The sequence below is a fragment of the Colias eurytheme genome, chromosome 4 (assembly GCF_061535395.1).
Source record: "Colias eurytheme isolate Ceu_HAF_F1 chromosome 4, ilColEury1 Martin Lab GWU primary, whole genome shotgun sequence".
Taxonomy (NCBI): Eukaryota; Metazoa; Arthropoda; class Insecta; order Lepidoptera; family Pieridae; genus Colias; species Colias eurytheme.
Genome location: NC_142983.1, coordinates 4825223 through 4838299, shown reverse-complemented (window position 1 = coordinate 4838299; position 13077 = coordinate 4825223). Strand labels below are relative to the sequence as shown.

At 32.2% G+C, this 13077-nt stretch overlaps 1 protein-coding gene across 1 annotated transcript in view; it reads right to left on the bottom strand.

Annotated features, from left to right (window-relative positions):
• toc (toucan) overlaps window positions 1–13077 on the bottom strand; it is a 91115-nt gene that overhangs the window by 63985 nt on the left and 14053 nt on the right. The window contains exons 2-3 of the mRNA XM_090120497.1: window positions 4717–7148; window positions 3902–4038 (exon numbers count right to left, since the gene is read on the bottom strand). Coding sequence (XP_089976623.1) covers window positions 3902–4038; window positions 4717–7148 — 2569 coding nt within the window. The remainder of the gene's footprint in view (window positions 1–3901; window positions 4039–4716; window positions 7149–13077) is intronic.

Here is a 13077-nt window from a genome sequence, read left to right as displayed (position 1 = left end):
CTGAGCGCGCGCCCCGTCCATCACTCTGGGCTTAGTGACTCCTCATCTCATGTATAGTAGGTATAGGGGAATCAACACACAAAAATCCAGGTCTGGTCAAATACATACAGGTAGCTTTGCGCTAGCTCTCTAGCTATATTATTAGATACATAATTTGGGTCCAAAGCAAAGATATTATATTCATTTTCCATTATTATAAGACGTTTCACAATCGAAAACATACATATGTAATATACTATTCGCATAAAAGATGTATATTTTGCTGGTTTTTCCCATATACTACCTTTAAAATGTTGTGATCTACAATATAACTGTACTATGTTTGAAGTTGGTATTATAAACTTGTTTCTATTTTGCCGAGAGAAATGTTAGCAGTATTTTTTACTCTAGCAAAGAACACATTTTTATTTCTATCTTGTAGTAGACATAACAATAAAATAGTAAAAAATAGTCTGTCAAAATTTTAGCAAATATATTTTTTGCCTTCATGAAAAATACTCAGTTAGATATTGTAATACCAATCCTGATTACATATTTATCTTAAAATACATATTAGACGCAGTATAAGTTCTATTTCGGGATTTTGTATAATATTGTCACTATTCATAGATTAATAATATATTATAATTATAGAGTAATAACTCTACATTATTAAATAATGACAATTTAGCTATGTTCGCATTTTAGCAAAGATGTTTTTTTGCGTTCCTGCAAAAATTTCAGTTGTTCTAATCCCAATCGTGATTATTTATCTCAATACATATACTACAGGCAGTATAAGCTCTACTTCAGTACCTAGATATTAAGGGTTAATGTTTTTCGGTTCATTGAAGGGTTAATGTTTTTCGGTCATATCGCGTATGTACATTATTTATTATATCATATCTTCCATACCACTGAACGGATTTATAGTATTTAGATATAGTAGATTCGTCTTGATAACCCAAGTGTTTTGAGATAGATGACGTTAAAAAGTTAAAAACATGACGACTTCAAAACGTTCGATTATGTATTGTTCTTTTCAAATATTATTAAAAAAAAGACTGCAACATGGACATGAAATTATCGTACTTATCTTGCGATTTTTTTTAATTATATCTATAGGTAAGCTATAGGTACATTGATGTACAATTAACAATAAAAAATATGTTATTTAAAAATATGCGACGTTGCGTGGTTGACTTTACTAATAAGAAGGGTGTTTATATTTGTTAAATTTACTTCTGTATTGAATCCCCTTTGACCATAGATTAATAACTAGTAACTAGCGTTACTTGAATAACAAATCATAATGAGATAGCCATTATATTATAAAAATACTAGCGGTCCGCCCCGGCTTCGCCCGTGGTACATATGAAAAATAGATGTTGGCCGATTCTCAGACTTACCCGATATACACAGAAAATTTCATGAGAATCGGTCCACCCGTTTCGGAGGAGTATGCAGACTAACATTGTGGCACGAGAATTTTATATATAAGAAGAAGAAGATGAATCCCCTTTGACCATAGATTAATAACTATTAACTAGTAACTAGCGTTACTTGAATGTTGAATAACAAATCATAATGAGATAGCCATTATATATTATAAAAACCGGCCAAGTGCGAGTCGGACTCGCGCACCGAGGGTTCCGTACAAACCTGCAAGGTTTGTTACAGCTTAAGTAAAGGTATTATAGACCTGAGTATTTGGTATGAATTTCAATTTAATACCTCTACGCGTTTATGAGGAAATGGGTAGTAAGTTTAAAATTATTAAAAAAATATATATATTATGTGATGTAACTAAAAATTTATGGTTTTCGTAATTTTTCCTTTATCTATGCTATAAGACGTTGCTTCGTACCAAATTTCAAGATTCTGAGTTCACGGGAAGCACCCTGTAGGTTTTGATTCCCTTGCAAGTGTCGAAAATTTGCGGCATAAACGGCTGTATCTTTTGATTGCGTTGGCTTAGAAGTTTGATTTTTTCACAGCTTCAAGGGACAGTAGACCTGAGTAATTGATATAAATTTCAGCTTCATACCTCCACGCGTTCCTGAGAAAAAGGGTCTTGACAGACGGACGGACGGACAACAAAGTGATCCTATAAGGGTTCCGTTTTTTCCTTTTGAGGTACGGAACCCTAAAAATACTAGCGGTCCGCCCCGGCTTCGCCCGTGGTACATATGAAAAATAGATGTTGGCCGATTCTCAGACTTACCCGATATGCACAGAAAATTTCATGAGAATCGGTCCACCCGTTTCGGAGGAGTATGCAGACTAACATTGTGACACGAGAATTTTATATATAAGAGATAGGTAGATGTGTAGTAATTTCTGCAAAATGTGAATATCACTTTAGAGTACTTATTGCTTTATTATAAGTACCTACCGTGAAGCTATTAAAATATACAAGTTTGATGATAATACATTCATCTTTTCTTAATCACTAGGTACGTATTAATTTCACACTATTGAATTTACACCTTAATTTGGAGTAATCTCAATGCACCCTATACTTAACACTGTTAAAAAATATATGTTGAGACCTACATTAAAAGTCAATTTATAAATTGCTATGGATATTAATTATTATGTTAATAAGTGACAGTATCCATTAACACTCTTTTACATTTATTAAGTTCTTAAACAAAAAGAAATAACTTCTTAGTCCGGTAAACGTTGTTCTGCCAGATATTCATGAATTACAGAATTAGTCCATTTAGGATACATATAAAATTTCATAAAAAAATCCATCAAACTGAGTGTATTTAATGTTAATTGATAATATTATGGCCAATAACTGAGCTTTCATAGAGAATAAATCTTAGAGTATGAATAAATCGTTTATTGTTTTAGAATTTTCAAAGTCCAATGTTTAAATTTATTGGTAGGTATGGTTAAATGGCTTTATCTTGGTAAAAACTTTGAAACCTCTACGAGCTACTTTGCCATTTGACTGCAAATAAACAAATAGTTTGGAAAATCCAAAAGTGCACGCCTCATAATTTTTTTTTAATAATTATTTATTAATTATAATTTTTGTTTATTTAATAACAATTAAACCACATCGAATCAGACCCTGAAAAATGAAAGGGTTCTATTCCTGAGCATACTCAAGCGTAAGAGAAAAAAAAGACTCGATTAGTAAAGTATTTCGGTCGCTATCGTGTTAACAAGAAAATCCTCCGCACATACAGACACACGGACGTCCAAGACATAACTTTTTTAAACTGTTTTTTAACTAGTTTAAATAACAAAAATGACATCAAAAATATCATGAATGTTAAAAATAGTGTTTTTTCTTAATATGTGTGTGTATGTATTATCTTACAAGTGCAATTTATGATACATAAAGACATTTTAAGTTTGAAAAATCAGATGTTTTGCGCGAAGTGACAGTAGTACCCACCTCAACGCTTCGCTTATGAGGCGTGCAATAAAACATAAATCTTACTAACTCTTTAAGAATATCAAAATTAAAAATTAATATTCATATTCATAATAATTTCGGTATATAATATTCAATCGACCATCCATGTTTCCATCCTTGGTTTTAATATGTACGTCTAATTAATGATGATTACTCAATAAAATTATAGAAAAGTCTCTAGTAAAATTTCAAATGACAGGCAACTAACACGTTGAAAAGGATAAAAAATCTAGTCCATCTAGTCTATTTTTAATAATTAATAAAGTAGATATGCGTAGATTATATTTGTTATACTAATTAAATGATATCAAAATCGAACGCAACAACACACGTCCATAAAAAATTAAACATTGTTTTCTCAAGTAGAATTTGCTATTACAATTCTACAGGCGTTCCAATTTTTCAACTTCAATTCGTCATGGGACCCGCGTTTCCTTGAAAATTCTATTACAATATGAAGCTACTATAAAAGACAAAAGTACTTACTTAGTAAGGGGAAGCGACTGGACGTATGTTTCACCCCTGGTGTGCTCGTGGCGCTGATGTCGCTCTGGGAGCTGTGCAGACTGCTCTTGCCGCTCCCGTTCGCCGACCCCAAGTCCATACGCATACGCATGTGTCGACTGCAAAATGTTATATCTTAAATTTTTCTTTATAATCTTTGTATTATTATAATTGAGAATATTATGTTATGCCCGGTCGAAGAAGAAGAGTGGCCTGCGTTGTCAATAACATGGATAAATAATTATATCGTCCTATTGGTAATTAAAATATTGTATGTGTGAACATTTGTGAACTTCTTTTTAAAAATTTAATTTATTAGAAAATGTTAACTACAACAAGGAACGTATAGATGGAGACACCGATCTTCATTCTCAATTAAATATGGGTAAATATTTATAGGGGTTCTTATTGGTAATTTATTAATGTCGAATAAAATATGTTTGAAAGTTTTTGAAATTAACATCGCTTTAAAAATCGCGATAAGTGTCAACATTATTATAATAATAATTGTAGCCTTTCAAATAATTCATAGCAAATACTCCAATGAGTAAATAAACTTTAACGTGTGTATCATGGTATTTGCTATGCGTAATTCTAATGTATAAATCTTGGTATAAATATTTAGATCTAAAAAGAAGACAAGGCATGTTTGACACACACGAAAAGGAGAAACATAATATTTTAGAATAAGTAGTTTTGACTACTAACTTCTTGAAATTTGTATCAAGGTTTAAAATTCAGGTTTAGAAAAGTATTGAATAAGTTGACAAAAAACATATAAAATAAAATTATCTCACCTTTTAGGTTTTGTGTTGGAACTTGTTGATTTAGAGTTCATCAGCCTGGTTACACTGCAAGAGGTTTGAGAGCGTTGTAAAGAAAAAGAGCAATCAACCTTGGACTTGATGTCTTTGTAAGATTTAATTTTAAATTCATTTTTAGTATCAATTATATTCTTCTTTATAAAGCTCTCCCGCCTCTCTGGTTTCTTGACCGCCTTAGGACTGCTTTGTACGCTGTTGTCTGCGTCGTTCTTTCTACTCTGAAGCATCGTTTTGAGTTTGCTTGGTACGTCACGTTTAGGCATTTTATATTTCTTTAAAGTAAAACTCCTTTTTTCTTCCTTATTTTTCTCACAACACTTTACACTTTTTTCACTGTTAATAGAATTTCGTTTACTTGTATTTTTAGGAGTTTCATCATCATCCAAAATACACATGATGTTGGTTTCTTTTTCTTCAGATGGATTTTCTAAAGGTGTAAAATACATAGTATTTTTATCAAGCTCTATATTCTTTTGACTACAGTCTGACCTACTTGATATTGTAGATGCCGGAGACATATCATTGATGACATGTAAAAATACGGGTGAAGATCGATGATTTTCAAAATCTGTGTACACTCCACTAGATTCCATACATGAATCCTCGCTTCTGTTCACCATCAAAGGTGGGTTGGTTTTTTTATTTTTACCGCCATATAAAGCGCCATCTATTACTTGAGCCCGTCTATCACCTCGCTGCATGTGATCGTCTAAACCATCAGCGTCACTTTCCGTAAAAAAGTCCGAATCGGTCATAGGATCAACTCTTCTTGGCACGGGTACATTCTGCCAATCCATTTCGATAGCATCTTCACGTGGACCAGAATTATGCTCTGCACTTCTACTGACTGGTCTAGACATTTCACCGTCTCCTTGGTATCCATCTAAACTTGTTATACTTGTAATACTGGTTATAAAACTATTAGATACCTTGGAAGTTTCCATTGATTTCGGGTAATCATTACTCTTACTATCGGAATATGTTTGTGAATCATGTAGTGTTGATGCTGAAAATTGTGAATAAGTACTTATTTCACCATTTATATCAGAATTATCTAGAGGTAAATCCTCGGGTGATGGAGTTTGTTCAATTCTGTTTGTGATTATAGGCATACCATGTTTACCATCTAAAGGGATTTCTAAATTTACAGTTGTATCCGCCATAGAACTTGCAGGTTCTAAAATACTACCATGTATAGAAGGCAAAAATTCGTCTTCAATAATGTTTGATACAGAGTCATCTTGGCACAATTCTGTTTCCTGGGATGAAAATTCATCTTGACTGAATGGGTTCTGCGTTGAATTACTCACAGATTTATCAAATAAATTGTTAGAATAAGACAAAAATACTCTGTCTTCAGTGGAATTTATTTCTAGTGCATCCATAGTAGCAATTGGGGCAAACGGTTTTGTAACAACGTTATTTTTCTTAACATTAAGCTTATTTTCATAACCGTCATTTTGTATTGTTGATGCTGCAGAATTTGTTTCAGTCTTATCAGTTGAAGGAGTGTCGCCATTATCTGGAGAAACTTTGTAGTCATTATTATCACAAAATATTGGCAAACCTTCTACAGTAGGAGAAAAGGCATTTTCTAAGTAGCAAATGTCATCCATCTGGTCTGGAGTTAAAATGCCTAAACTATCATCCAAAGAATTTTCTTCGTTAGTTCTAGTCATCGAATTATCGTTCGGACTTAAATTCGTTTCGTGATTTCGTGAATACATATTGTGTGATTTTAATTGTAGACAAAGATCAGATCTAGAATGTGTGCTAAAAGTTTTTTTAGGCAAACAATTGAATTCTTTTTCACATGAATATTCAAATTCTTTCATTGGTTTATTATCAAAATGTAAAACGTTGGGTAGTCTTTCAAGTACTGCATCTGAATTTGGATGTCTTTTAGAATTTCGTGAGCTCATTTCAATGTCATCAATTTGCTCTCTGTCGCTATTTCTATCTGTTTCTATAATATTTTGGTTTGATGAAGAGGGTGGATTATGAAGATCAAATAATAAACTGTAAGGTCCAGATTCATCCCCTTCTTTATCTTCCACCAGCTGCTGAGTTATATCATTAATAAGGCTCTTCGTCTTTTTATCTACATTGCGATCTTGTTTTTTAGTTATCTCATTCAATCTCTCACGCAAATCAAGAATTCTAGGATTTCTGTCTACAACCTTCTCCATTTTTAAATTTATTTTCGGAATGAGGGATGTATACGGCTTATAATATAATTTATCCTTTATTTCATTTTTAATTTTTTCATCGTCGTTTCTTAGTCTGTCTGCTGTAAACAAACTTTTGAATTCTGCTGAATGTAAAGTTCGTATCTTAGAATGTTCGCTGGAATACGCGTTCCGTATTTCTAAGGATCTTGATTTTCCATTTCTGTCGACAGGAATCTGAAAAAAGAAACGAAAGTATTAGGATTGTGATTTTAAAAACAAAATTCTGGAGTTATGCTTGCGCTGACTTATATATTTTTTAAATTACATTAGTATGTAGTAAGTCCGTAGCGCGTCATTATTACGGTTCAACGAGCCGTTATGCGGGGTGATCCCATTGTGTATGAGCCCTCGTAAATGGCCAAAGACATACGAACTAAAAGCAAACAGGATGCATTGGTAATAACTAAATACATATCGTGCTCTATAATAACGGAAAAATAGTAATGTGCAGTCTGAAAGTAATAGGCTTTAAACAATAGATATACACAAACAATAAACTGTTTCCACGAAAAAGAAACTCGCAAGCTCTACATAAATGTCAGAGATAAATATCAGAGCGCGAAGTCACGAATGGTCATAATATCGGAAGTATCCAAACGTTTTTCAAATAGTGAACGTAACAAATAACAATAGCCTGATAGCTGATTATTGCGGCCAGCGGCGGCTCATTTACACTCATTAGTACATACGGAATCTCACAACACGATTTCATCAAAGGCCCATTACAAATTTATAACGCAGAAACACGTAACACTAACGAGAAGACACAAAAACCCAGTTAATATAATGGACGAGCTGTAAGGACATTTAAGGAAGAAGTTGGTAAAAAATTTAAGGAAGCATCGTGACCATCATTTGGAAAACTGCGTTCATTGTCAAATAAAGACAGGTACCTTTGGAAACGCTTTGTATTGTTTCTTTATAGTCATGGCCATTTGAAACCACAAAAATTTTAACCAGCTATCAATATCTGGTATGTAAACTACAGGCATACAGGTATCGATATAGGTAGATAGTAATAAACCTTTTTTGATAACTTGCAGTGACTATAAAGTTAATATTTGGTGCCATTTGCATTGTTATCTACTAAAATTGATCTTATTACAATTTTTAAACCTGCTCTAAACCTTTTAATCAATTACATTGAAGGTCAAGCGCAGACACTTAAGCAATTAGCGATATACTGTGAAACTACATTAATTTTTTGCGTTTCAATTTAAATTAAAAATACAAATTTGATTTTCGTAAGTACAAATACAACTGTATGTATGGAATACAAAAAGAGTCAATGTTGGTAATTTTTTTAATAAGTACCATTAATCATTATATTCTTTATTATGGCTCATTGCTTAAATTGCGATTTTATATGCTCTAAAATGATTTAGTATTTTCTGCAATATTGTTTACTACTTGTGCTAAAAGTGTCATCGTCTCAAATATCTATACTTACTCGTTCCCTCAGTAAAGGCGTTAAGGTAAGGTCTTTTTGTGGTTAGGAGCGGTCAGGACGACCCAGAGACTCAATAATGGGACTGTTTATTTTTTTCTAAATTAGTGTGAAAATTAAAAATAAATATTTCTTTACTAATAGTTATTGTTCTTCAGTTATCTATGTTCCTACTCGTAAACTGCATGGTCTATCTATTCTTGTTGTATTTAATCATAATATAAATTGCATTAACGCAACCGAGTAAGTTATTTATTAATGATATACGTCATTCTTATATTTACGCAATGGTAAGAAATACCTATCTATACTAATATTATAAAGAGGAAAAGTTTGTAAGTATGTATGTATGTATGTATGTATGTATGTATGGTTTTCACGCAAAAACTACTGGACCGATTTCAAAAATTCTTTCACCATTAGAAAGCTGCATCTTTACTGAGCAACATAGGCTATATTGCATTTTCAAAAAAATTAGAGATCCTTACCAAAAATGCAATAATGTAACCCAAGGTGTAAAAAAATCCTCAATAAAATTTCTGTCATCGCGTGCGCTGCAGAATCTATTGAAGATAGAACAAAAAAATGTTCTACGGTATTATAGAATGGATCAATATCTACAAGAAAGTCCGCGATACCATATGTCCATCTTCAGTAGTTATGTTACTACAACAACTTTTTTACGTTTTCAAAGTAAATAGAAGTGCCGACAGTAATCAAACCATGTTATCCATACACATATATTAATCCTTATCCCATTAAATGATGTTTTATTATAGACTGTTTCAATACCAGCAAAATACTTTTTAAATGAAAAGAATTGGATATTCCATTCAAAAGATATAACGAATTTTTAAAAGTGTCAATCTACAGAAAATAGTAGGTATACTGTTCGAGCAGGCCGTAGTGCGGGGGTCACGGAGGAATTCTACCAATTTGCGTCTTGACGGAACACAGTGGGGTTTTGGTCGGTAGGAATCCGTCATAACCCACGGCCCCTCCCCCGGAGGCCGTGGGTATCTATGAAAGATTTCCCCACTAAAACAAAAAAAAAGGCCGTAGTGCGGGACGGGGTAAAGGTGATTTTCATGTGATTAAAAATTAAACCTATAGTCCGACCTATAGTAGACTTTTCACTGTAACGATATCGCTATCTATGCGAGTGAAGCCGCAGGGCATTGCTAGTGTATTATAATACATTGTTCGTATAAAGCTTAATTACGCGGAAATTGAACTCACGTCTATAATAGCCGACTATTTAGTGTACCTAAAGACTTACCCACCTGTGAAATTGTTATACCTACCTATGATATAAGTGTCCCGTAATAAACTAAACATAATTTGGGGCTATTATACAAAGCGCAGTATTAAGTAGATATTCACACAGACAAGAATAATTCTGTAAAACCAACTGTTCTTCTAAATAGGGTAATCTGAAATCTCCATACACACCACTTTTAATTTCATAGAACAGTCATCATTTATTATTACCTTTTTATTACCTACCGAATTCATTTCTGGACTTGTAGGTATATAAAGTCTTACATACACGTAGTTGCGTCTTTCCAAACTATACAAGGCCAGTACGCAACGGTGTGAAACTAATCACGTATAGTTTGGAAATAACTTTTTTACAAAGTTCCTCCAATCTATACAGCAGTAGTACGCAAATACTCGCGTATATTTTGTAGTGAAGCTCCAAAATATACAGCGCCAGTACGCATGCGGACTAATCGTGTATGTTTCGGAGTAAGCGCGGCGTCTTTCCATTGCTCGCGTTTATATTATTGTATTGCTGTTTTGAAATCTATTATTAAAATGCATGTGTATTGTGTATATAATGTTACGTACTGATCGTATATTTTTTGTATCGAGGATGCTTGTGTCTTCGTTCCCGACTATACTGCACGACTTACAATTGACAATACGTAGTGCTAAAATGTAAGAATCTAATAAGTCCAGAAGAAGACGGTTGCGAGGCGACCGACGGAGCCCCGCTTCGCGGGGCTCCTATTTTTGTGTAGTTAAAAAAAACACGAACCTAACCTAACCTATAGGTAACCCTTATATAAGTTACCTATTTATTTTTCTAAGCTTACCTAATAATATTTTAAATTTTTATTCCATATTTTACTGAATCAATCAAGAAGAATAAAAGTAGATAGATATAGCTGTACAAGTCTTAGATTGCCTATATATTTATTATTTCGCTCAAGCGTAAGTTGTGTAGTAGCTATATTTAGTTATACATGTTTTGCGTACTGATCGTGTATAGTTTGGAACGAAGAAGCAAGCATCCGCGTTACAAAGTATACACGATCAGTACGCAAAATTCGTGTATATATTGTTATAACAAACTTAAAAACAGCATTACAAAGTATACACGAGCAGTTTCCTATGGTTGCGTTCTGGCTATGTATAGTTTGGAAATACGCCACGTAGTTATACAGTACCTATATATAATATATTATTATCTCATATAAAATTTAACGTGTTGTTGATACAAAGGTCAAGACACATTACACTAAAGTACAACTGAAGGTAACTTTGGGAATAGCTTCTCCTATAATAACCATTTTTTATTAGTAAGAATTACGTTAGAATGTACGTAAAATGAATTACTTAGGTAAGCAATTTTTTTTTTTTTTTATAAGAACAAAATAGGTAATATTTCTTAATAATATTTTTAATTATAACTAAACAAAGACGTTTTTATATCTTGCCGTAATTTATAATAATACGGTCTATATTATACTTATTTGTTATATTTATATAACTCGCACTTTTACATTTTTCAGTCGTACAATGACGTAAGTGATAATTTTGTAAGTATGTAGTTGGTAGGTAAGTGAACACATTTCGTGGAATCACATTTTGTAAGTTTACATTTTGTTCGTTTAATTTGACAACCTGCTTTAAGCGAAATAACAAAATATGTGTCTGATAGTTAAATATTTAACCAGAAGTTCTATAACGTAACGTGTTTTGCGATTGCTTATCAGTTTGCTTGCAGTTACCTTAACTGATAAGATACAATATAGTTTGTATCCAATACGGCATAATAATGACAATATTTAAAAAAAACCATACATAATTTCAAGCCATAGAATGTGACTTATGTGCCATTAGGAGGATCTATAGAATTCCAAATAAGTATGTGAGTTAAAGTGTATACGTATAGGTTATTTGTATGTATATTGTGCAGATTATAACAACATAACTATTTTACCCTTTTTGAAGATATTCCATCATGAACTCGAGCGTCATAACATGATTATCTTGTGCTGGTTTATTACAAACCAGAGAAGTCGGCGAGTGAGTTGCTTACAAAATATGTAGTACAACACGAAAATACCAACAATCATGTAGGAAATGATTATAGAGAAGAATAAAATATTAATAAGATATAATGGAAAGATAATACACAAATGAGTGCGACTGACCTCCGAGTCACGTCTGTATACCAAAAGGTCACACTCGAAAAAAACTAAAACTTGTTATAAATAGTGTAAAGATCGCATACTTTGTTGATTTTTATTGCATTAATACAAGATTTTAAAATATATTATCGATTTTAGCTATACCTTATTTGGTTATGCATAAGATAACTTTATCATGTTTAAAATCTATACGCTACAATATTATGCTAATTAACTAGCATGATTAGTAAAACAACAAATTAATTTTGCATAAATATATGCATAAATAGTCAACTTAAAATATCAAAATTCAGAATATAGGTACCTAATAAGAGAAACTCTCAGAGGCATTATCAAATATGTTTTATTTGATGTAATCGATAATATTAATTAATAAAATTACCTATAATAACGTAATAACGTACCTAGCCTAGCCGTAGAGTATAGTAGACTAGAACGAAATTATGTACACATAATGAGAAAACGAGACACCGAATATGTAATGTAAGGAGTTTTAAGATGATAGTAAACAGTTTATCAGAAACTGCTCACAGTTTTATCAAAGATAAAAGCAGCTGAGGGGCCTGTGCCCTTGGCTGTCTCGACCGAGGCGCCAGAATCTTACAAATAAATTTCTACAAAATCCGCTATAAAACCCTGATGTTATTTGTGATTAAAAATGACCTTTTAAGATGTAATTTTGTAAAGCATGTTTTTTAATCTAGTTTACTTCATAAATTTTATTTAAATTAATTAAATAAACTTTTAAATGGCATGCAGTTGATTTGGTCCTTATTTCCAAAGGAGCTAAATTTAAATTAGTCAAGAATGTGCATAAATGAAAATGAATCCATTTATCTCTTAAAGAATAAAATTTACTTATAAATTATAATAGAACTTGGAACTAAATTCTCAAACTTCTTCTCAGTTATTGACTATTGTTCAATCCAAAAAGTTCAGATGAAATAAGAAAATTTTAATATGCGTTTAAAAATTATTTAACTGTGCTCAATGCATTAATTATGCCAAGTTAATACCTACCCAGTGCAAAAAATGAAGTTTCATTCGAAACTAACGTAGATAAACAATGATAATAATGTGCATATCGCGACAATTATCCAGTTCCATCAATTGTCATTGGAAGTTAAGGTAAGCTAAGTATAAGAAAAGTAGGTATGCTGGTGTAGGTACGTACCGAGTACTCACATTCAACAAAGACAACAAACACAAATTAGCA